At 42.6% G+C, this 26,053-nt stretch overlaps 2 protein-coding genes across 2 annotated transcripts; one reads left to right on the forward strand and one right to left on the reverse strand.

The window, feature by feature from the left end:
- Positions 1 to 7,484: 7,484 nt before the first annotated feature.
- LOC133891303 (probable carboxylesterase 2) lies at positions 7,485 to 8,885 on the forward strand. Its single transcript, XM_062332017.1, has one exon. The coding sequence runs from the start codon at positions 7,520 to 7,522 to the stop codon at positions 8,738 to 8,740; it is 1,221 nt and encodes a 406-aa protein (XP_062188001.1). The 5' UTR covers positions 7,485 to 7,519; the 3' UTR covers positions 8,741 to 8,885.
- Positions 8,886 to 10,981: 2,096 nt separating this feature from the next.
- Positions 10,982 to 20,944, reverse strand: LOC133891640 (receptor-like protein 4). The gene is made up of 9 exons (XM_062332372.1): positions 20,437 to 20,944; positions 18,656 to 19,714; positions 18,223 to 18,370; positions 13,902 to 13,973; positions 12,629 to 12,700; positions 12,007 to 12,078; positions 11,837 to 11,914; positions 11,416 to 11,600; positions 10,982 to 11,338 (listed from the first exon to the last, which is right to left on the reverse strand). The coding sequence occupies exons 1-9, from the start codon at positions 20,537 to 20,539 to the stop codon at positions 11,211 to 11,213; spliced, it is 1,917 nt and encodes a 638-aa protein (XP_062188356.1). The 5' UTR covers positions 20,540 to 20,944; the 3' UTR covers positions 10,982 to 11,210.
- Between the last annotated feature and the right edge of the window lie 5,109 nt (positions 20,945 to 26,053).

Here is a 26,053-nt window from a genome sequence, read left to right on the forward strand (position 1 = left end):
TGTAATAATTTCTGAAATTATTTTCAGCCCTAGGTTATATAGTGAAGAAGTGAGTTCCTTTGTAATGCTTCATTTATATGCATTTTTAAAATTATTGCATATAAATGGAGCATTACAAAGGAACTCACTTTTTTAACATATAACCTAGGGCTTAAAACAATTTTAGAAATTATAACATCACATAATAAGAATATTAGTGATTTTTTTTAGATTTTTGGGATTTTATTTGACGCCCTAAAAATTAATAGAAGTTATAATAATAGCATTATTGGAGAATTTTAGTTTAAATTCTACACATATTTTTTTGGTGAATCCAATCAAAATAGGTTGCACATAGATTATAGAATACGTACAAAAATTCTAAGATTTTTGGAGAGATAAAAGACCACTGATTTTTTAAGAAACTGAAGACCACTGTACTAGTGAACAATAACTGAAACGCAAAAGTGGTGGGTATGTGAGAAGACTGCCCAAAAAGTATCGGTGGGTTTGTGAAATAGGAAAAAAAGTGGTGGGTTTGTGACTATTAGGACAAAAAAAATGGTGAGTTTGTAAAATTTACTCATATATAAATGTAGCATTTTCTGTACTCTCAGATGTATATACTCCCCCTCTAATAAATGTTTAGAAAGAAGTATGCACATCTGAAAAAATAGTATATATATCTTAGAAAAACATATATACTTCACTTACAAAGAAGTATACATATTTTAAAAAATAGTATATGCATATCAGAAAGTAGTATATATATCTTAAAATATAGTATATACTTAAGTTATAACGGGATTAACTATAAATCGAGACAGAAATATGTACTCCTGGGAGTATAAATTAATTTTCCTCTATATATATAATTATGAAAGCCAGAAAGAAGATATATAACTTTTAGGAAACCTACAGTTTTACAGCAGAATTTGGGCCCATCTCGATCTCTAAAGATTTGATCTTCTTGGAATAGGTCTCTACCTCTTGGAGATTGATTCTATCTCTTATGATTTTTAGCACTATATATACAGGACAGCACCCCTCATTGTAAACACAGATGAATAGAGAATAAGCAGCTTTTTCCCTACATTATGTCTCATTTGCAATTGTTCTCTTGATGGATCGTTGGACTACACATAATAGCAGCGGTTTCTCAATACGTTATCAGCACGAAGCTCTGCCGGAGACCAAACTAGTGGAACGAATCTGCACTGCATTGACATCTTTGTCGAGTAGGCAGGTCATGGCCTAGCCAATATGCCCTACGCGGCACGAATCTATTCGCAAGAATTGAAAGGTACGATCGATTTGATACGTATTCTCGCTACTACTATTTTTGCGTCAAAATGGATATGGAATCACATGAACAGTAATGGATCGCAAGAAGCAGTAGTGAATCGCATGAACAGTAATGAATCACACGAATAATAGCATTGTATGCATGAATAGCACATCGCAGAGAACAACATTGCATTATCGGCATGAACACGGCTGGTCGCAGATCGACAAACTGGTGGCTATACCCCTACACAAGAATGCGGTGGCTCAAAGGCCACCGCCACATATCGAAACTGACAAAAGGGTATACCTCCAACATGAAGCCGGCAGCCTCCGCCGCCGTGTCGACCGACTGCAACCCGTCGATCTCCGTACGTCCGTAGCTGTGTCAGCCGCGTTGTACATCCCTGTTAATGGAGCCGCCCCATAGGCCGCCTCCTCCCTTGCCTAGCCGCGCCCGGCCACCGTCGCTTGAAGCCAGCTGCCTGCGGCATGCTGGCAAATTCACCCGCTGCGCGAAGCACATGCCGTCGCGCCGCTGTAGCTCTTGTAGGCCTGACCCGCCACTTGCAAGTGGCCGGGCAGCCGCCAGTCACGCGCTGTTGCCTCTTCCCCGGCCTGCACACTACCACGCAATCGTTTGTAGTCGCCATGGCCCCCTCACATTGGCTGAGAATGCTGTCGCTTCGCAACAGCCACGCAGATGCCACACCGCACCGCATCAACTGCCGGAGCTACCCCACCACCAGCTGTCGGCGCCACCCCGCACCGACCACGCAAGCACCGCTCGCCGCCGACGTGGCCCCCTTCGCACCATGTGTCGCCGACCTGAAGTCGGCCGCTACTAGGTCAGAGTGGCAGCTAGGGTTCAGAAACCCTAGCTGCCCCATTTTATGTGAAGTTTGTGGGTCAGAGTGGGCCGGGCCGGCCCAAATAAGGAAGAAAGGCGGTGGGAATAAAGAAAAAAAATAGAAAATCCAAAAATTTGCATTTAGCCCCCCTGGGCATTAATTGAGCGCAGTCTCTGTACTTTTGCATTTAGGTCCCTGGTTGTTCAGAAAATTATCAAGAGGCCCTCTTTTTTGCATATTAGACAATGTGGTTTCTAAAAATTACGCAAATCCTGGAAATTTTGCGTATAAACCCTAGGACTTTACAGAAAATCCCGAAGATACCTTTTCTTGCAAAAATGTACCTCTAGAATTTGAATTTTGCATTTTTTTGCAATTATGTAGTATTTATTTCTTTGTTATTTTTAATGTTTAAATTTCCTATTACGCGTTTAAATATAGTAAAATTTGAATAATAGCATAGAAAATATCAGAAAATTTGTAGCAATCCTATTTAGCAACACGATGCAACTTTACTAGCAGTAATACTTGGGTCATTTAAAATATGAAGATGACTGGCATTACGAACATGGAGTTCGCTGAGCTGAGTGCAGATGGCTGCAACTATCTCACTTGGGTGTTGGATGTCCGAATTATACTTGGAGCGGAAAAGCTTCGCGCTGCCATTGGCTCTTGAACAAGTAGCGCAATGGTTCCCAAGGAGGATGAGAATTATCAGGCATTTTATTTTCTCCGCCACCATCTCTCCCCCACTTTAAAGGATGAGTATATGGTAATGATTAGTGCTAAGGCACTATAGGAACCAATGCAGGAGTGTTTTGAGTGCCTTAAGTACAGCATCAAGCCTCTCGCAGGAGCAAGAATGGGTTCGGCTCCGTTTCTGTGACTACAAGTATGTCAGAGAGTACAACTTCACGCTGCACTGCATTTGCACAATTCTGTGTCTCTGTGGGAAAGATATCACAAGAGGAGAAAATTGAGAAGACTCTCTCCACTTTCCACCTGAATGCCACAGAATCTACACACAAGCACTGTCAATCAAAATACAAGAAGTATTCTGAACTGATTGACGTGTTGCAGTTTCATGAAGTTCATGTCGAAGTCATATACATGAACTCCTTATCCCAGCCGTAAGGAAATAGCAGTGGTCTTGAAGTCAATCCCAGCACGCAAGAACCACAATAGAAGTGGGGAAAGAGAGGAAGGAAAGTGGTGACAGACAAAGTCAAACCTGGTGATGATAATGGCAAGAAGAAAGAAGACAAGTATGGTGAGCAGAACCAGAATCTGCAAAGCACCATAGCATGTTGAGGAAGCATACCAGAAGAAGAAGAAGGAGCAGCCAGAAGCACACCTCACCACTGTAGTGGGAATGGAGGTGAAAAAAGTAGCTGCAATTAAAAGGGAAGCATCTCACATGGAAGTTGATGATGCTCCCACAATGACAGTAAAAGACCTCCTAATGAAGGATGCAGATGCCTCTATTTTGCCCTCCTCTACTACCATAGAAGATGCCATGAAGTATGAAGTGGAAAATAAAGTCATTATAGAAGAAGTGGCTGGATATCTCGCAGACTCTATCTAGAATTAGAGTAATTAGCCATTTATCTAGTTGCTGAATTTAGAAAGATTGAATGAATGAATGAAAGCTCAAGAAGAGCAATCTTAACTGCAAACAATATTTTTTTGTATAGAATATGTGTGGCGTCCGCATGGAGGAAGTGTGTTTTGTGGCTAGTGGAACCACAAACACCATATTAAGAGAAAAGGTGTATTTTCAGTCTATCAAAAATAGCTCTGGAAAGGTGATGACTGTCATTGGTAGTGATAAATGCATAATAGGTTCTGGAAGAACCATAGTCATACTACCTATAGAAACTACTTTGCACATCGAAGAAGCATTGTTGTATCCTGAATCTACAAGCAATCTCTTAAATTTTATATATATTCGTGCTAATGGTTTCCAGGTAGAAACTAGTGAAGAAGATGGTAGGTAGCACCTACTCATCACTAAGAGTGATAGTAAAGTGAGAATATTAGAAAATTTTCCCTCTATGAGTAGTAGCTTGTACTACACTCGTATTAAAGCACCTAAAGTGTTCACTCATAGTGCAGAATTATTTTCTCTATGGCACGATAGATTAGGTTACCTTGGTCTTAGAATAATGAGAAACAAGGTCATGACATAAATGTGAAGAATTTCCCGAATCATGAAGATTTTGTATGCCTTGCATGTGCTACTAGAAAATTAATTATAAGACTGTCTGTCTACCTTGAAAGTATAAGATGAAATCCTTGCATTCCTGGACAGAATCCAGGGCGATATTTGTGATCCTATTTAGCCATTTTTTGGCCTATTTTGGTACTTTATGGTATTGATAGATGCATCCTCTAAGTGGTCGCACATACGTCTATTATCTAACCGCAACCACGCCTCTGCAAAGTTGATCTTGCAGATCATACAATGCAGGAATAATTTTTGGATCATCGTGTGAAATCCATTATAATGGACAACGTTGGAGAATTTACTTTTAAAGCGTTCGATGATTATTGTACTGGTATGGGAATTAAAGTTGAACATTTTGTACCGCATGTACACAGTCAGAATGGAGTAGCTGAAGTGCTGATTAAAAGAATAAAGTTTATTGCTAGATCTTTGTTGCAGCAATGTAATTTGCCTGCAACATGTTGGGGACATGCAGCAACTCTCATTTATTATAGACCACGCTCATGTAACATCCATTCAATTATACAACTAGTGCAAGGTGTAATTCCAAAAATTTCCATTTACGCAAACCTGGATGTATGGTTTAAGTGCCAATATCGCCGCCACAACGAACCTCTATGGGACCTTGCATACGGCCCACTTCGCTGACTGCATATTTGATAAAAGTAATTTTCCGTCATTAGGGGGGGCAAATATACCCTTGGATGAAGAATGTCGGGAAATTATTTGGCAGGCTAAAAGAACTGCGGTACATAATCCTCGCACTAGTGAAACATATGATGAAGTAAAGAAAATTATCATTTTGCATAAATTAGAAAACGATCTTCCTAATCATTTTTGTGATTTGAAGAGTGTGACTAAGTCGCATGTGCCTGGACGCAATGCACCGGAGAGAGTGAAAGTACCAAAAGAAGGTACCCCTCATCTTGTCCTAGGAGCTCCGAAAAATAATAAAGGACAAGAAATCCGGTTCCTCAAGTCCCAAATAGCTGGAGACGTCTGCCGAAAATAGGAAATGAGAGTTTACCACAGCCGATCATAGAAATGCTCTAAAGGAAAAAGAAGTGGAGCTAATTGATACATGGCGATGGTATAGAACCTCAGGAAGTAGGCATACTGGATTTGAATCTTCCCATGCAGGAAGAAACCACTAGATTTGATCTTCCCACACAGGAAGAAATCAGCGAAAATGCGCGCGCTGAAATAGAAATTGACGCTGGTAAACTAAAGGGACTTAGTCCAACAGTAAGAAATAATGAAGAAGCACCTGGAAGTGCACCTAAAAGAAATTATGGAGAGCAAGATGAAGAAGCACCTGAAAGTGAAAACCATGATGAAATAGCAATGAACTATATGAATTCAGGTGAATCCTAAAACAGAGCAACCACAATAATGTATATATACTTCACAAATAAAATTGCCACAACCATAGATTATGACCTTGAGCCTGCATCGCTGACTGAATGAAGAATGAGGTCAGATTAGGAAGACTGGTAGAAGGCAATAACATGTGAATTGTTGTCCCTGAATAAAAGAGAGGTTTTTGGGCTAGTATGCCACACACCTTCCCACATCAAATTAGTAGGATACAAGTGGGGTTTTGTTCATAAGAGGAATGAAAGGAATGAAATTGTGAGGTACAAAGCATAACTAGTGGCACAAGGTTTCACTCAACGACCAGGCATTTATTATGAAGTCGCTATATAGGTTGAAACAATCAGATCCCAGAATGGATTTTTGCATATGAAGATAATCTGAATATCATCGGTACAGAAGAAAAAATAGAAGAAGCAAGCATGTACTTGAAGTATGAATTTAAAATGAAAGATTTGGAAAAACCAAGTTTTTCTTAGGCCTGCAGCTAGAGCATGTGTTAGAGTAGTTTGGTTTTAAAAAAAAAATCATATCCCGCTAACACTCCTATGGTCGGAGGGTCATTGCAAGCAGATCAAGATCCCTATAGACTTAGAGAAGAGGGGGAGGAAGTATTGGGACCGAAATTCCCAATACAGCTCAGAGCCCACTAAAAGGCATTTAAAGGGCGTGAAAGATATTCTACGTTTCTTGTAAGGTAGCAAAGATCTAGGTCTGTTGTACAGAAAGAATTGAGACCTAAGTCTGGTTAGATACATAGATGCTGGGTATCTATCAGACCTACATACAACGAAATCACAGACTGGCTATATTTTCCTATGTGGAGGAACTGAAATTTCTTGAAAATTGTTAAAGCAAAGTCTTGTATCTACTTCGATGAACCACTCGAAAATAATAGCTTTATATGAAGCCACACGGGAATACATATGGATTAGAAGAGTGACCAATCATATCCAACAGTCATGTAGTTTGAACACTACTAACACCCCACCATTATCCATGAAGATAATATTGTATGTGTTATATAAATGCAATCGAGATATGTGAAAAGCAACTTAATGAAGCATATCGACCTCAAGTTCTTTTATACTCATGAATTACATAAAATGAATGAAATAAAAGTAATGCATACCAAGTTATGTGAAAATCTTACAGATTTATTCACTAAGTCTCTCCCTGCATCTAGTTTTGAAAGGTGTATTCGTGACATTGGGATGATAAGCCTTAAAGAGTTGCACATTTCAGGGGGGGAATTTTTACATAATACCGACACGAAGAATTAAATCTTAGTCAAGTAGATTAAGTGCTCAAAGATAATCATGAAGATTATATTTTCTCTTAGATTAGTTTTTCTGAAGTTTTTCATGTTAAGGTTTTTAATGAGACAATTCGTGTGACCATGTCGCAAGCTATATACTTTATCCTAATTTTTTTCACTCGGTTTTTGGAGAGTTTTGATGAGACATATGCATTTTGCGAGAAGTGCCCAATGAAAAGTGTTAGGAAATCTGGAGTTTTACAACAAATTTGGACCCGTCTCGATCTCTAAAGATTCGTCCTTCTTAGAACAGGTCTTTATCTTTTAGAGATTGATTCTATCTTTTAGGAGTTTTTAGCACTATATATACAAAGAATCACCCTCTTATTATAAATACATATGAATAAAAAAATAATCAACTTTTCCCTACATTATGTCTCATTTATAATTATTCTCTATAACCTCATAACAGCAGTTTCTCAACGATAACAACCAAAGCTGCAGATAAAAGCGGGCGCCAGTAAGCTCAAGTATATCTAACTTCTTATGGCCATGCATGGAAACAAGAGTGCTCCGGCGGTTACTAAGAAAGCTGAGGCTGAGATCGCCAATGACATGCGTCCATTCCTGATAAGGTTCAAGGACGGCCGCATCAAGCGGCTTGCGACCAGCACCTTCGTGCCGGCGTCCGAGGCGCCAGGGGCAACCGGGGTTGCAACGAGGGACGTCGTCATCGACCCTGGCACCGGCGTGTCCGCGCGGCTCTTTCTTTGTGTTGGTGCAGTCACGACGGGCACGAGGCTCCCGCTCGTGGTCTACTTCCATGGCGGCGCCTTCTGCACCGGGAGTGCCTTCTCCGAGTTGTTTCACAGTTACGCCGCCTCCCTGTCGGCGCGCGCAAGGGCGCTTGTCGTCTCGGTGGACTATCGGCTGGCGCCGGAGCACCCCATCCCCGCGGCCTACGACGATGCGTGGGCGGCGCTCCGGTGGGTGGCGTCCCTCTCCGACCCTTGGATCGCCTACCATGCCGACCACAAGCGCATGTTCCTTGCTGGCGAGAGCGCCGGCGCCAACATCGCGCACAACTTAGCGGTGCGTGCTGCCTTCCCAGACGGCAACAACATCGACATCGACGTCGAGGGCATTGTCCTCTTGCAGCCCTTCTTCTGGGGCCCAGAGCGACTGCCATCCGAAACGAACCGGCACGATGGGCCGATATTCGTGCCGGAGTTTGTGGACACCCTCTGGCCATTCCTGACGGCGGGAGCGGCTGGCAACGACGATCCCCGCATCAACCCGCGGGCAGACCAGGTGGCGTCGTTGCGGTGCCGGCGCGCGCTGGTCGCCGTGGCAGCGAAGGACGTGAGCAGGGACCGCGGGTGTCGGTACGCGGCATGGCTGCGCCACGGCGAGTGGTGCCGTGAGGTAACGCTCGTGGTGTCAGAGGGCGAGGACCACGGGTTCCACCTCTACCGGCCGGCACGCGCCAGCGCCGTGGCGCTCATGGACCACGTCGTCGAGCTCATCAACGGGAGGGCGCCGTTGCCGATCACCAACGCCGAAACGGAGCTCCCCCACGAGCACCCTGCGGCCACGATGCATTTGCTTGCGCGGGATGGCACGAATGAACTTGCGGTTGGACGTGCAAAATCATTGGCAACAAGTGTTGCACTGGAGCCGGGCCGAGTCAGTTCTACTAACGTAGTCCAACAGGGTCCATTTCCTGCTGCAGCACTGGGAAGATTTGTGGCTAGGAGCTGTCTGTAGCGCTTGGGCCAAAACTTCATCTCACCTAAGCGTCATGTCTCTAAATTCGAAGGAAACAGTTGTGTCAGTGGTGCAAATAGAGATGGCCCCTGTTAAATGGTGCCTATATCTACATAAATAAAATGGAATCTTGCGATCCAATGGCTCGAAACCTTTCTTCTTCCTCTGCATGAAGCATGTTGTGCTCTCTCCCCCGTACCCATCAAAATAGAACAAGTCTCCCCTGCCCCATCAGCCCCCATCCTTCTCCAGTGGTGTCCTCACCGTCTGATATGCGCTCACCGCCCCTAGCCGTGCTAACTCGACTTCATCGAATGGGTTCCTTGACACCCCCACCATCGACATTGCCTACCGCCTGCCAGCCGACCTCGGCTCCATTTCTGTCGCTATCACCTTGCCGTACCGCCAAGCCACAGCTTACTGCCTATCCAGCCGCTGCCCAGGGCCTCCCTTTTACGCCAGGTGGACCTTGAGCACCCCGAAACCTCTAACTCTAACCCTTTCACGTGGTGTTTAGGTTCTAGTCGACTGAAATCCATTGCATTTTCAGGCGATTAAGATAGGAGGTGTGAATAAGAAAATGTTTATGAAAAATTCATACAATAAAAAAATCCATTATGAATTGCAGCAAAAGGGTCTTCTCGGATCTACTTGTTAGTAGTATGGCTGATGCACTCACTATCTAACCCGAGTTCAAATCCTCACGTTTCCCCAAATGTGTTTGAGGGGATGTCCCCTCAATCACATTTTCTCTTATTGCTGGGGATCACTTGTCACGTCTTGTTGTCATATGCTCCATGTCTATGGTAGTCCAAACGCGATACATCATGGCTGGTGGCGGAGAGTCATGAGATAAGATATACTACTCACTTTGTAAAGGCAGTATCATGGCTGATGAGAGTCATGAGATATGTAATACTACTCACTTTGTAAAGATTAGTGACGTTGTAAGAGAGGAGGATAAATTAGAATTTGTAATACTACTCACTTTGTAAAGACCAGAGACGTTATAAGAGAGAAGGATGAATTAGGATTTGTAAAAATAGTTCAACTTAATTTAAAAGGATAAATCTAAATTAATTTTTATCTAAATATGCTTTAGATTTATTTAGTGCGGCAAATAAAGTTTTATACCTAAATTCCAATCCTATAATTTACACATGACAATTCTAGAAAAGGTAAATATAGAAAGTAATCGGTGTAATAAATAAGTGCAGAATGTAAATGAGTTAGAGAGCGCATACTTGGCACGACGATTTTTTTCCCATGGTATCAGTGAGTTACCTCTCACAATAGTCCACATTGAAGCCAATAGTCCACATTGGAGCCACTCACACGGAAAGCTCCATAGTCAGATTACTATGTAGCTGTGAGATCATGTGATGAAAAATTGATTGAATGATGAAATTGGCAGAGCAAAGTGATTTAGCAAAATAATATTAGAATAATGTTTATAAATTGCTAAGATGCTTCTTAGATATGCTTATACATTGGTGTTAACGTAGAGGTAATGCAATATACTCGTGTGAGTAGTGAACTGATCTTGAGTCAAGTTAGAAAGAACCTGTACTCGTACTCGTTTGTTATTTAATTCATGTGCAAATATTGCTCCAAGAGGAGCTCGCCGTGCTGAAGACGATCCACCCGGAGAAGAGCAACTGCTTCGCCACCGAGAGTCACATCACGTGGAAGGACGGCAAGGTCTCCAGGACATCGTCCTCAGGCTCAGGAACACCGACACCGGCGAGCTCGTGCTGCACCTGCAGTGGGTCAACATCCTCGGCGTCGCACGATGAGTTTTATTCACAACGGCGAGGGCACAGCTGACAGCCGGCGACGACGCCCTACTGATTTATATGCTGTAATGTTGCTCCATTTACAAGTTATGGAGAATAAGCAAACAATCCTGAGGGCATCCTAGGATGTGTAATACGTAAGGTGTGCAAGCAAGCTTATGCTACTGGGAGCAATGCTTTGTTTCAGTTTTGGTTCTGCATAATTTCTGCGGTTCTTCTATCCACGAAGATATATTTGTTCTGATGATCTTTAAAGCTGTTTCATACTGTAGTGATATGCCTCATTGATCATATTTGCAGAATAAAAAACTTTTTGCTTCAAAATTACAGAACAGATGAAAAACTTAAAATCAGGTTTAGCCCACAGCAGCGCTCCTCCTGATAAAGAGCAGTTCTGCAGAATTTCAGACCACTCAATGAGTATTAAACTGACAAATAAGCTTGCTTGAACAAAGGACAGATTAACGGCTGTAGTCAGAGCAGCAAGTAGGATGAATTGGATAATTTTTCTCCTCTGATACTTCTCCTGGACTGAGTTTTGCAGTAAAAAGAAAAGGAGTATATACACCATCACTGACCTAGTATGTATAATTTTATCTTTCAAACCTGCGATCGAGCATACAAGGAAGAAAAGAATGAATGGGAGCCGAGTCACCATTGCTGCTGTTACCTAGCTAGGAAAGCAAATGTGGCGAGCTTTCATTGTTGCTGCTTCGAGAGCTTTCATGCGGGCGCTGATGCTTCGCCATTTGCATGTCCCACGTAAATTGGGTCCTGGATTTAGCATAAGGAGCTTCCCTTGCTGCGACGAAGGTCAAATACGATCAGTCTCAGAAACTTTGTACACTTTCAGATTGGGCAGCTGTTCACATTTCTTACCTGCAGCTAGTTTTTGAGCGCGGAGAATGTTCTGCCTTCTTTTCCACCAGCACGCTGCGAATACAACTAGAAACAGAAAAGCTAAAAGCACCCCGAAAGCCATGCCAATCTTCGCAGCCACAGATAAATGAGGGCTACACTCCCGTAACCCAGGAATTCCACATAATCCAGCATTGTCCGTGAAACTGCCATTTTATCACAACAATATGAAGTTACCTTACCATTCAAGTTAGTATTAAGAGAAATGACAACTCAGGTATGTGTCTAGATTGGTATAAATGATGTTATGCGTGAGGGGGGAAAATTTATCGGATGTCTCCAAAGAGACTTCGTTAGGAAAATTTGGTAACTTGTACACAACTATGTACAGTGATAACGTGAACAAGGGAACAGAAAGTTTACAAATTGAGTGATTTCTTACTTCAATCTAGCTCTGTGCAGAGGCCTTCCTCCCAAACTAGCTGGAACCCTTCCCGACAGATGATTGCCATTCAGATTCCTGAATAAAAGCAACTCTTTTAGGTTATGAGGAAGGGGGAAAGTGCAAACGTAAATCCAAAACAGAATAACATGCATAACAAATGCACTCACAGTGTCTGTAACGATGTGAGCTGGCCAAGGCTCTCTGGAATAGATCCGTTAAGTTCATTGTATGACAGATCCCTAAGAAGATAGTTATAAAACTCAGTTTCATGTGAAACATACTATTTCTATTTGATCTAAGTGAGGAAAAATATTTTCGTTGAAGCTATTTTGACAAATAATAATAGCATTGGCATGTCAATGACATGAGATGAATCCTCCGATTACAACAGCATTTTAGTTGTCTAGTTGTAATACGCCACAAGATGCATTGAAAAAGATGAGTTCCAGGTCTACGAAGACCGGATAATAAGCAGCCAGGGATATTGACAATTCTAATCTGATGCTGAAAGATCTAATCACCGCAATCACCTTTTCTGATGCTCTGTATCCTACTATTACTAAAAGTGAGAGCACTGCAGCCAAATTAATAAATTTTCCCTACAATCACCTATCCAAGATCAATTGGTGTCACACTTCAGGAAGCTGGAGACTTAATAAATATGGAGTACCATTTACAAAATTTATACTCTTATTTTTCATTAGAAAAATCTATTGTACCTTAGGCTTCCTTTGAGAGAACAGAAGTATCACATAGGTAATGAAATGCATGGTATTAAAGTGCACTTACAGTACTTGAAGAACAGAAATTGTGCCCACAGAGGTTGGAATGTTCCCCTTGATGCTATTTCCACTCAAGTTTCTGTTCAACAAGACAGGAAGTTATTTCTGTAAGACTAAATAGAAGTGCCAGTACTTATTATGGTAAGAAACACGGTAATTCCATTTAGATTTGGTCCAAACAACGAGCACACATGATCTGAGTTCCTAGGATATTAGAGCATCTCCAACTGACTCCTCATCCCACTTGCTATCGCTACATTTAGCGATTCCATCCCATTGATCGGCTCCAACCGACTCTCTACTCGGCTCGCTATTTTACAGGGCTCGCCATCTTCTTCCGAGCGCTCGCTACTTCCGTCCAAGCCAAACATGCTCGCTATCTCGCTAGCTGCTTCCGGAACGGACCAAAGAAGAGATGTTGAATGCGGACCCGCTGTGAACAGTACTCGACAGCTCCAATTTTCCTTCATATCTTCTCTATTCCAAATAGTGTCTTCTATTGCTCTAAAAATCCTAGAACTTTTTGTACATATTCCATAATCCATGTGTCCCATTTTAATTAGATTCACCCAAAAAGCTTGTGTAGAATTTAAACTAAAATTCTCCAAAAATGCTACTTTATAACTTCTAACGATTGTTAGGGCATCAAATAAATTTCTAAAAATCTAGGAAAATTTACTAATATTCTTCTTATACGATGGACTAATTTCTAAAATTATTTCCATCCATAGGTTATATGTTGAAAAAGTGAGTTCCTTTTGTAATACTCCATTTATATGTATTTTTATCATTTCATGTGATATTCTTCTTTTAATTCAATTTGAATTCAAAAAAAAATCAAACATATACAAAATATAGTCGTTGCAAATATTTTTTATTTATAGGATACTAATAAAATATAGGTAAGCGGAATTTAGAGAGCGAGATTTAGAGAATCGGTTGGAGCGCATAGAGAAATAGAGAAGGAATGTTTTGAAGATACTCTCTATATGAAGTTATAAGGAGCGAGATTTAAGGAGTCGGTTGGAGATGCTCTTGGAGTGTAAAAGATTACAAAATCCACAAATCAGATTTAACTTCTTAGAATATATTGGATTCTTTTGCATTCAACTCAGCCATGTCACCGTGGACCATAATATAACTAGCTCTTTCCAGCAACAAGCATTTCATATTTTCAAGAGCTTAACCTTTAACATATAATGAGAACTATTATTTTTAATTTTAAAAAAAAACTTTCAAATAGTCATGCGTTCATGTCTGTGTTGTACATAAAAACTCACATGCTTTGCAGATGTTGCAGCTTAGATATGTCACCAGGTATAATCCCTCTCAAACCTTGGTTGTCAAGACCTCTGCACATTCAAGGAGTAGTGTTAAATACTTGCAACAAAAAGAATAAACTTTCACCAACGGACAATTTATGAAATTGTAATGCATATAGGTAAGGATTGTTCTTAAAAATGTTGAGGTTAAGCCCCTAAAATCATGATAACATAACAAGAATTAAGGAAAACCCTTGAACCTTTAAAATTATTAAACAAACCTATGAAAAAACTTAAATTGTCCAAATGCTATCTCACCAATGGATAGCTAGGCAGTCCTACATAATGTCACATGGACAATAAACTACTCATGGGACAAGGACATGATGGCATGACATTCCAAAATAAATACATAGAGCATTTTGAATGCATCATACAACAATATTGTGTGCCATTTTTTGTAATGCCTAACAACACTAGTAGGTTTGCTTCAACTTACATTAGAGAATAACTTAGAACGCCAATTTTAAGACAAGTTAGTTGTAGAGGTCTAAGTCCTCACCCGACCTGTCGGGTCTCCATCCACCCCGCCTCGGTTGGGGCAAGATGTGGCGGGGCACAGGTTAGGGCGGGGCAAGACAGGGCGGGGCGGGGGCGGGTCAAGGTCCGTCCCGCCCCGCCTTGCCCTGGAGTATATGTTATATGCACATTTAGGGAGTTTATTAAGAATTTTATTATTCTTTTGTAATGAAAGTTTTAGTAAACTAATGCATATATATAACTATTGTCATGTTATGTTAGGTCATGTGAACCTTAGATGCGGTTTTTTATTAATTTGTATGTTGTGGTAGCTATTACCTTATAATTAAACTTGATCAAGAGATTTTAACGATTTTAATCGGGGCGGAGCGGGTCAGGTCAAAGTCGGGGCACCACGGGGTGGGGCGAGGCAACAAAAAAAATCACCCAGTCTCGGGGCGGGGCGAGGCGAGGTGGGGCGGGGCGAGGGACATGCGGGTGGGGGCGGGTGGAGGTAAAACTAGCCCTCCATTCCGCTCCATCTAGATCTCTAGTCAGTTGGTGCCAGCTCATGGAAAATTAGGGTATTCAGCTAAAGACTAGTATGTTCATTTGTTCAAGTTTTGTCATATTCTTGGTGTTGTTGACCATTTTTTTCTTTGTTGAGTTTTAGTGGTTGGTTGGGGGTGTCTAATCATGCCCAGGTAGAATATAGTTTTGTATTAGTTTCATGTACTGAAATACAACCACCACATAAAACTTTTTAGCTTCAAATAAATAAACAAATATATCAACGATTGGTAAACCATCGAAAGGCTTGCGTAACCGGCTTGATGGCAGATCGAGAGATCTGCATCGCTTTGAGTGCACTTGCGAAGAGGATGTTCAAGGAAGTCCTTCCGTCAATAAGCACTCGAGAGACTCTGCAATTGTTAATCGTAGGTTCAACCACAATCGGAAAGTAGAATAGCCGTACGAAGATCTTTGGGCAGTCGTTCTGGCCGAAGGAGATTTCAATGTTCGACCACTTAATGGCCTGAAGACCCTTGGGGGCTACAGCTAAGACTTCTAGAGTTGCCGTCTTGCATTGCCACTTGAACTTGTAGGAGGCGGAACCACTGAACATGTGGTCGATAGTCCTCTCTTTTGACTAGTAAGACATCGGATCCGAGTCGTCCTCGCTGCTACTGGAGCTAGAGTCTCTGCTTTGGGCCACGACCTGGATCTTCTTTCCCTTGGCCGCCTTCTCGATCTAAGCTTTGACCATCGTCTTCCAGAGGCAGCACTCATGAAGGTTGTAATTGTCGGTCTAGTGGAAATCGCGCCAAGGCTCACCGTCGCATTCAGCGGAGCTTGGTGTAAAGCTCTTGCCCCGGGATGAACCGGAGCGCTTGTCGGGATGGGTGTCGGGCAAATCTGCAAAAACTTCATCAACCATGGTTTTTTTGCCCATACCTCTCTTGGTGTTCTTCTTACGCTTGCTCTTGGCTACGTCTTTATTGAGTCCGGGCTGAGGGCGTTTGAAGCCCTAAGCCTTCTCCTTACGAAGAGGAGCGCGTCCTCAGCTTTGGCAGACATATTGATAATCTTTATGAGTTCTTTGACCGTCTCGGGCTCCTTTCGGGCGATGTTTTCAATGCATCGTCGGCTCTTCACCCCCTGAGTGAACGCTTGAATGACATCGTAGTCGCTGATCTCGAGGACGGTGTATCGGATGTTGCTAAACTGGCATACGAACTCGCGTGAGGTTTCTTTCTCTGTCTGCTCGCAACGGTAGAGATCCTCTTTCGTGCCAGGGTGAACGTACGTACCCTGGAAGTTAGCTCGGGATACATCACAAAGCTACTCTCGAGAATAGGTTGTCTCCGGCGATAGATTGGTCAACCATATTCTGATTGCCCCTTCAAGGGTTGTGAGGAGGTAATTTGCCATTATTCTCTCGTTCCCACCAGCCGTGGTGTAGATCTAGAGGAACTCAACAGGATTTGAGGTCCCATTGTACTTTTCGATCGACCCGGGGCGAATCCTTGCCAGTCAGCTTACGTTCCATAGTTCCGGAGAAAAGACCAGGCACCCGTTGATGGCACCCTGCTTGGCTATGATGGCCTCAGGTGTTTTACCCACGGGGGTCGAAGATCGGCCCAGGCTAGACTGGTGCCGGGACGTCCTCAGATCGGATCGTCGAGGGATGATTGATACCTCCTCTAGGGTCTTCAAGTGTCTCTGTTCGTTGATCGGATGACCTTTCGCTGGCGAGGCTCTGCGGCAGTTAGTTGCCCGGTTGCCTTCCCGGTTCGTCTTGTTCCGTGGATTTCGTCTCTCTGAGTCCGATCCCTCTCGAGGAGCGTTGCGCGACTTCTCTCGGTTAGAGCTATTCCCGGTGAGGGCCAGATGGGAATTCTCGACCTGAATGAGAACTTCCTTCATCATGTCAGTCATCGAGTTCATCCAACCCTTATCGGCGGGGGTTGTCAGATTTGTAATCGGAGGGCACATAAGGGCCTCTTGTAGAAGGAGCCTCTACATCGTTGCTGGTCTATAACACCGAACCCTCTGTTGATGGTCAGAAGACAGGAAATCCTACACTCTGTTAAGGTTTTGGTCCTGAGGAGGTGTGGTCAACGGAAGCTGGCCGTCATCCAGACCCGGAACGGGAGGGATCTAAGAGTTTGTAGGATCATCACCATGATTGACTAGATCGTCACCCCCATCTCCGATGGCGAAGACTTCTCAGGGGTAACCTTCACTAAAGGAGGAGTCCAGATCCATCATAGATTTTTCATTTGATTGTTCCGGATAGGTATTTCGACAATCCATGTTGTCGGAAGTTGTGGGGGAAGATCCCAACTTGCGATGAATAGCATATTCACGGTTGTCCTTGCAGCCGAGTGGTTCGAACTCGATGCCATGGTCCTTGGTGCATTGATCCATGAAGCGACTTATCTCATCCCTAGAATCATCACCGGAAAACTCTTCGTGGAAGTTCACCCAATCGATCGCCGGTTCGTCGGTGGTAGGGGTGAAGTTGTCGTAGAACCCCTCATCTGACAAACCGGTCCTCAATGCAAGCTTAGGAAAAGTCGACGACATATTGTGTGTAGAATCTTCAACGTCTATTGTCATGATCCCCACAGCCGACGCCAGCTGTCGACAATTAGTGAACCGTCGATCTTATGAACTTATAGAAAAGATAGGGAATGCTTCAAGTAGACGAATCAAAGGAACACGCAGAGTGGTTTTTAGACAGGTTCAGGCCTTCCCATAGAACAATAACCTTACGACTTGTTTGTCGTGTATTGATCTCTGAGACTGTTACAAGAGAGATGTGTGGCTAGCCTAGATAGATATAATCTAGTCGGCGGCTTCCTTGCGTGTAGTAGAAGAATATTTAGTTGCGAAAGGCTTGATGGATGCAGAGCTTCCGCGGGCGTGTGTTGGCTTCTAATGACTTGTAATCATTTGTCCTCTGCAGGGTCTTCAGGCTCCGTATATATAGGGGACATATGTCTTCTATAATCTTCCTTCCCGTTCTTGGAGATAAACTTCCCTATTTACGAAATATCTGGATGCCTACGGGCAATTTTCATTCATCCAAGAACCCTCTTCCCGAAGATAAAGAAATACACTGAGAATAACAAGAAACTTTAGGGAATCCGAATATGGTAGTTACCCACTAGTCATTGTCAAAATAGTATTCATATAATAGTAGTATCTTTGTATGTTATCTAAACAAATAGCAATCAACAAATAGAATGCATAGCAAGACTTCTAGCATGCTAATCGCAGAAACTATCAATCTTTGTGATATGAAGCAACGTACAATCCATCAATGACCCAATTCCCTTTTGCGTTGTCAAATTGGCAATCAACTCCACTCCATGGATGCTGCAGAGGAACACAGGGGTCACCATTCCAGCCCAATCGAAGAGGAAGACCAAGTGAACCCTTCAAATCCTGCAGTGCACTCACTATAGGGAGTTGAAAACAAGAAATTAGTACATAAAACTAATAGCTCATTCCGGGAGGTACCCATGTGAATCACCATTGTTTCAAAACAGCCATATGTTTTCAGTAGTAGATTTTATCAACTATCTCCATGCATCGTTAAATGGTCTTTTAACATTCTCCAATTTTTAAAACTACAAGATCCTCTGCAAGATTCCAAATAAAAGAAGCTCGAAACATTTACTACCATAAGTTTGATACTGCTAGAAACAACAGGAAAGTGAGTTTGGAGGACGTTAAACAACAACCTTCTTGAGGCAAAGTCTTCTTTTCAGTTGGGATTATCTCGAACACCTCAATCGCATTAATAATGGCACGGGTTCCTTTCACAGGTTGCAAGATGATTTTCAGTGTTGTCCCGCTGACAGCTATAGTTTTATTCAGAAGAAGCGCAGTAAAGCGCTCTCCTGTCATGCGAATTATATCAACATCCTTAAATGCAGTGTCTCCGTTGAGGAGTACATCAAATACTCTTTGCTCTTCTGCAGTTACCCCATTTTCAATCTCTGCAAAGTGAAGCCATACTGAATAGTTCTTGTTTGGAGTAACATCCATTTCAAAAGATAAGCTTGGTTGCCTATCGGTGCCCACAATAGCTGATTGGTAGATGCTTTGAGGATAAAAATTTGGTGCGAGCAATGTCTCTGCTATAACATTCTCGGTTGATATAGATTGATCATCAGAACTGGATGACAAAGTTTTCATTCCTAACCAGAATCTGTCCCCACCCCAGCGAATACCATTCAGATCTTCATCAAAAGCAGGCTTTCCAGAACCACATGTCAACCTTTTGGCTGTTCTAAGCACTGTCCCCTTTCCCAATGGCGGGCCAAAGTTATAGGCATTGTCATCTATTTGAAGAACTTCAATAGAAAGAATCAATGGATCACCATGACCTGTGCTATGGAAGCAAATCGATAAGCTCGAATCCTGAACAAAAACCAAAGCTTCCGCAAATGTCTTCTCATCATCGCTGCTCCAACCCAGAAGCAAAGAACTGAATAGGGTACCCTCAACAGAAACATCGAAAATTGGCTCGCTGTCAAGATTAGGATTGGCCACTAGGGCAAAGAAAAGCCTAACTTGGTAGTGCCCATTGAGAACGTTGTTGATATTGTAACAATTTTCAGGGCCATCAGATAGTGGGAAATATCGAAGCGTTTTCAGCGGAGGGATAATAAAGCTGGGGCGAGTGGCATTTGCAAACCTGCCCCCGGTATAACCAAAGTCTCTGTACCACAATGTATTGGTAGGCGCTGTGCGGACATCGTCAAAACTTCCACAGCTTATACGGATGGTAAATGGTTCTGAAAATAAACAGACATTTAGAATTACAGGGAACAGAAACTTAAGCTAAGAACATCAGCCAAGCAACTGCTGTAAGTCAATGTTTGCTTTCCTTTCCTCTACTTAATTTCACATGCCGCCTTCCTATACAGTCATACCTTGAGCAAGCTTTATCTTAAAGTGGCATGCTTAGCAAAATGTACGCACATGTGAGCAAGAACGCTCATAACTTTACTAGTTACAAGCAGCAAAAAAAAAAACAACCAATATTAGCTGAATGAGCAAAGAGGGATGATGAAACCGATTACCAAAAGTTGCTCACAATGGGTAAGACTCAAATTGCCATTTCCAAAGGCCCCAATTGCAAGAAAGGGGGAGGTACTAGCCACAGAAATGGAACTAAAGCAAAAATAGATGGGCATTCTAAGAAAGTTCCAGCGCTGGCGCCAAACAACAAATGATTCGGACAAAAATGCAACACCAAGGAGCAAAAATCCAAGAAACGTGGGAGCCTAGCATGACTAGATTTAGAGATAAGAACAAGAAGATGCAAAGTAGACACGAAATTTGTCGCTCTGGAGACCAGAAAATTCCAGATTCGGCTACGAATGCAGTACCATCTGCGCAAATGAAAGAAGAACTCGGCAAGGCTCGCCCCACCGCTACGCACCATTTAGCAAGATTTCGGCAGGGGAACCAAATCTCAAGCTAGAGCGTAGAAGCAAGGAACAAGAAAGCTCACGTTTGCTAAGGTCAGCCCCAAGAACACCAAGAAAGGCCGGGGACGCGGAGACGGTGAGCAGCCACAGCTTCAGCCGCAGCAGGGCAGGAGATCTCTGCCGCATTGCGCCTCCGTCCCCCCCCCCCCCCCCCCCTCCTTCTCTCTGCCTCTTCCACTCACTCTGGAAGTACGTGCCTTTTCCTTTGCCTTTGGACAAGATTTCCCCTTCTCTGGCAGCCGGCAATTTTCCACGAATTTCAGTTTCCGTACAAATCCGAGGGGAATTCCCGTGGTTTTATTGTTTCCTCAAAAAAATCCTACTCCTTTTTCTCTTCTCCGCAAAAGGATTAGAGAACCGAAATGAGCTGTGTGGATTTGAGAGCAGAAATGAGTAGAGTAATGGCGATTAGACGGAACTAAATATGGATGCTTTTGTGACATTAGTAATGGAGACGGGAGTTGATGTGGTCACTGGATTCTTTTTTTTCTGTTATTTTGGGCGCATCCGCACAGGAGTGGAGCAGCTCACGTCACGACTCACGAAACGCCCGAAGATTTAAGAATTGGACGGATTCTTCCGGCTGGGACTGGGAGAATAAAGAGGTGTGTTTAGTTGGCTAAAAGATATTTCGATGGTATTAGTTGATTGAATCTGTTTAAATAGATTAAATTGAGTTTTTATTTGGTTGATCGAATTTAAGATTGTATAAATAGATGTAAGAGTTGATTGTAATTAATTGTTTATATGATATTTATAGCACTGATAAATAAATCTGTTTGTATAAGCAGATGAAGTGTATGTATTTATCCGATCAAATTATGGAGTGAAGCTCGAATCGAACTTTAGTTCTAAGTCAAAAATAAGACGGTATAATTGCATCAGTCGAACTAGACTAAAATAGTAAATACAACAATTAAATATATCTTTTTTTCAAAATTATAACTATTTACTGCATCAGATTAGGACAAATTCAAGCCATCAAGCACATCGTCAATAATGTCCAGCGAGCCATGAATTTTAAAGAAAAAATAGACAAATGCCAGGACGTGGCTCGAGCGGATATCACTACTAGGCGACTTTCACGGAATTTGAGTTGATTGTTAGTCCATTTTTGGAAACTGAGAAATCCAAAGCAATGTCGGAGACATGCATCGCAAAATTTTGCGTTCCATGCAAGTAGTAAAAACAGCAACCAAATCTAGCCGGACGCGGGAGCTGGCCTTTGGTGTGGGTCACGTCACGTGCGAACAGGACAGGGGACAGCCGGATCGGCAGCGCGAGCGCGGCTCACGTCACGTGCAGCCCCGGCAGGCAGCACAAGCCCAAACCGAAACGGCAAAACCAGAGGCGGCGGTGGGGCTGAGCTGACGGACAGCAGACAGCGCGGGTCAGCCGAGCCAGAGATGGCTTCGTAAGCGTCGGCCCCAACAACCGCCGCTACCGCTCGTTGCGGCGAGTTATGCGCGTCCGAGTCAGGTCGTGCGCCTCACGATTTCACCAAGGATTTTCTTCGCCTCGCTGGGCTAGCCTAGGTGTTTGGATCTGTCCAAATAAGAGTGTTGCTAGATTTCAGGTATCTGGAATTAAGTTTTAGTTAACCCATCTCATCCGTTTGATTGCCATCTGGCATCCCTAGTTATTTCTTAGGCCTCTGATTGAAGCAACGCTGTTTATCTTTTTTCTCGGGTTGCTACTGATTTCTTTGGACTCTTGCCCCCTCTCAGCACAGACCCATCCAGTGGTCCTCCGCTGCCCGCGGCCAGCGGCGTCCCATCCACCTCGCCTCGCTACCCCACCTATGCGCTCGCCGACCTTCCTTTAAGCCTAGAGATGGATAATCCCACCAAAGAAAACTTGTCGACGAAAAAGATGAGTGTTCACATTTATCAACTGAACTCAATCGAGTTTTCAGCCGCTGCAACTTTAGAAGTGTGTCCAGAAAAACTTGCTTTCGAGAGCCAACTTGCCTTGATGGGCTAGGAAAACCTCTCTCCTCATCTTCATTAACAAAATGCGCTCGCGCGGAAAAATAGAGCATGACCGAAGTCCTTTCGAAACGAGAGTTGTCGCTACAACAACTCACTGCTTTCTAGCTCTTGTCACCGTCCTTGTCCACCACATTGTTGTGCTCTTCCACTGCATTCCGTCGAAAGGAAGCGTTGATCCACCATGACTCTTCTTCATCTCCCTATATCTAATTGCTGCGAGTAAGGCCAGGGAAATCAATCTGATGTCCTGTGACACCATAGGCAAGGCGCATATGCCATCTTATGTTGCAAGGTCTAGATGCAATCTCTACCTTCATTTCTTTTTTTAGAAAAATACCTCTAGTGGGGATTCCTCCACCTATTTCGCCATCTTCTTCATCTCTCTCCTCTTCCTCTCCTTCTCTCTTTCCCTTCTCTTCTTCCTCAACTTCATCCATAGCCCCAAAGAATGAGGGGGCTCGAGCCTCCCTCTTAATACCCTATCTTTCTAGCTAACCAAATCTATATAACAAGTTTAATTAAATTAACTATGAAAATAGGCTAATTGCAATATAACTTGTTCAAATAAGAGTTAGTGTTGAAGAAAAAAGGTTTTTTTCGTACTTTCCCTAAAGAATGGCATAATATCCCCTTATCTATTCATAATCCAGATATACAAACACGAATGAATTAAATTCTTTGCTCCAATTATAAAACTCTAGTTTAATAATTTCTGAATATGTGAATCCTAATCTCCAAATTAAAAGAGGCCGAGAGCACAAGGAAGGAATACCTAGCGGGGGCGTCCTTAGCCACCAACCGCTGGTCCCTGGAGCAGTTGCGCCCTTGCCCTCTGGCCACCGCTGGTCGCTTGTGCTTGCTAGGGTCGCCGCATTGCTGCATAGCCTTTCTGCCTACTTGGAACCAAGGAGAGACCATGTTGCAACGCTGCGAGCAGGAGCCAAGAGGAATGACACATGAGGACTTAGGAGCCCAGGAGGGGGATGGCACGACAATTGGGCAGTAGGATGCTGCAGAATGTGGATAGGGCTGATTGGAGTGGCATGTTGTGCGACTGAAAGTTGCAACCCACTGCTATCGTTGTGCCCTTCATGATTTTTGCTAAACTTTGCTGTGAATTATGCCTAAACTTGAGCTAAATTTCATTTTTTTAGGGTGCGTCCGAGCACACCCAGTGACCCGGCTGGATCCGCCAACTTAGACAAGTCTTTGTCTTTAGTGCCAAATTCGAGCATTGTTTTTAGGCAACATGGTGAAGCCATGACTGTGGTAAGGAGACTGTGGTGTGGAGGTTTAGAGTTTGATATAAGGAGAGAGGGGGGGATATGAAGATGAGTATAGAGATGACGTGGATGATTGGATCTATACAATTTGTAAAAGTTTGATTGACTTTTGGAGAGAGAGCATGTGAAATGTTGTATTCAGAAACCATAGTTATTACCATACTTTAGTAGTATTTGGTTACTCGAATCAAGTTGAACATGTATGAGATGGTTCAGCTGGATGGGTTAGATCCTGGATGGGCTTGTATAGGTAGGTTTTGGCTACTTGTACATGTTGATACTTGTTTCTATTTAATTGGTTTTATGGGATGGTACGATGTCATTCAAACTTCTGTTTGGTAGGATGAATCTGTGGTGTTATGGTAACCTTTTTCCTGGGTAAGGTGACTTTACCACCTAAGTTTTGGTAACATCTGCTGAGTGCGATTCATTTAACAAAAACAAGCACATATTCTAAATAACTTCTCTTCTTAAGTATCCATTGAGCAGTTCGATTTGCGCCCAAAGCATTGGTTAGAATTAAAAGAAAATGAAATTCAATTGAGCAGTAATGGTAGCAAGAACATGAACATCAGCCAATAGACACACTGACCCAAAGCATCCAACATAAATAAATAGATGAAATGTTATTCTTTCTATCTTTGAGAATGCACCAAGCAGTTCTATTTGCCCTAAAGATAAATGAGCATTCCATGGTCAGAATGTAGACTAGAACCGACAGCATCAGAATAACAATAGTTACCTACAACATCATAACACAGACTAAAACTTTGTATCTTTCAAAATTCATCCAACCACCTCACATTCCATGGTCAGAACAAGAACAAGCACATATTGATAGCACAAACTAAAACCAACAACATTAGAACAACTGTAACAACCAATTATTATTATTAAAAAAAAGAGAAAAACCTACCTCAGAGTCATGCTCGACTCAGTTATGGTCGCCGTTGCCCATAAATTTTGGTCACCGCCTTAAAGCCACAGCCCTAGCCAAGCTGAAGTCAAACCCTAATGCCACCGCCAGGCCGCCTTCCACCATTGCATTCGTCGTGCCAAAGGGCACCACTGGGACACCATCATTCTCTACGTTGTGCTACTCGCTTGAGTCAGCGCCGCTATCACCATGCCGTCGTCGACCGCTATCACTGCCCTGCCACCACTTGCCGTCGGCCACTCGGCTTGCACTGCTAGCAGTCGTCGGCACCCGCCACCACCGACCGCCAGAGCCGGCCGTTGTTGCTGCTACTCTAGTTGTTGCTTGTCGCTGCTAGCAACAGTATAAAGAAGAGAGAGCAAGGAAGATGTAGAAGAGAAGAAAGGAGAAGGAAGGAAAGAAAGAAAAAGAACAGAGAAAGGAAAGGAAAGGAAAGGAAAGGAAGGAAAAGAAAGAAGAAAAAATAGAAAGAAAAATTTAGGACTTTTATCAAATTCGTCACCAATACATGATCTTTGCGTCAAGGGTAACTCCTACATAATTTCTAGCCATTCATAGATCAATTCTGATGGTCAGATTTGTTACTAGAATTGAGGATTGTTAATCCAATTTACGTGCAATGGTTTAATTTGCAAATTGAGCTTATTTGGTGCCAAATTCGGCCATAAGATTAAAAGCTAAGTTATAGGAAATTTCCAGCGAATGATCTAGATGCATTTATTTGCAATCATTGGATAAGTGGAATAAAAGTTATGACTTGATCAACAAGCAACTTAGATTATTGGGTGAATTCCTAAAAAACAAGAGTCAAGGAATTTTGGGGTTTGGATATGAAGATTAGTACGTATATCCACCATATAGTCATTTGGACATTCTGGGATAGATTTTGAGTATAATCTTATTCCACATGTTTAGGGAGTGTCGGTGCTAACATCGCGAAACCGGTCCCTCTTCATGGTTAAGGCAAGTGCATGACGAACCTATTGATGTGTGTCATATGGTTTTGCTTCGTGTCTGCTTTGATATTGATTCCTTCATGATGCTTGTGTTCTTGTAATTCAAGTTTTGATGTGATATTTCATGTTCCTGATTCCTGTCTTCATGATGACCCTTTCATATAGTTCATGTTCCATAGAGTGTTCCAATTCATGGATATATTGTTCCTTTGCATTTCATTCAAGTTCTGGTGGTACTGGATATGCAATTTGGTTATTATATTCATGTTCTTTGTGAGTAAGTGCTAGCTCCACTTACTCGTTTTTACCAGTAAATGTTAAAAATGTATTCTAAATTGTCCATTTTAGACGAAAACTATCAGTCATTGCTGGTTTTCAAGAAATACAGGCCCGTTTCAAATGAAAACTACCATTCATTGTTGTTTTCAAGAAAAAGGATAATTTTGTTATTTCTCATTTTTTATGGATTTCAA

Source organism: Phragmites australis, chromosome 14 (assembly GCF_958298935.1).
Source record: "Phragmites australis chromosome 14, lpPhrAust1.1, whole genome shotgun sequence".
Classification (NCBI taxonomy): Eukaryota; Viridiplantae; Streptophyta; class Magnoliopsida; order Poales; family Poaceae; genus Phragmites; species Phragmites australis.

Excerpts from the sequence above, each read along its gene's own strand:
- LOC133891303 (XM_062332017.1), top strand. The coding sequence starts at position 7,520 with ATGGCCATGCATGGAAACAAGAGTGCTCCGGCGGTTACTAAGAAAGCT.
- LOC133891640 (XM_062332372.1), bottom strand. The coding sequence starts at position 20,539 with ATGCGGCAGAGATCTCCTGCCCTGCTGCGGCTGAAGCTGTGGCTGCTC. Across the intron at positions 18,371-18,655 it reads GAAGACTTTGCCTCAAGAAG|TGAGTGCACTGCAGGATTTG; the intron begins GTTGTTGTTTAA and ends AACTCCCTATAG. Across the intron at positions 11,339-11,415 it reads CGCTCAAAAACTAGCTGCAG|CAAGGGAAGCTCCTTATGCT; the intron begins GTAAGAAATGTG and ends CCTTCGTCGCAG.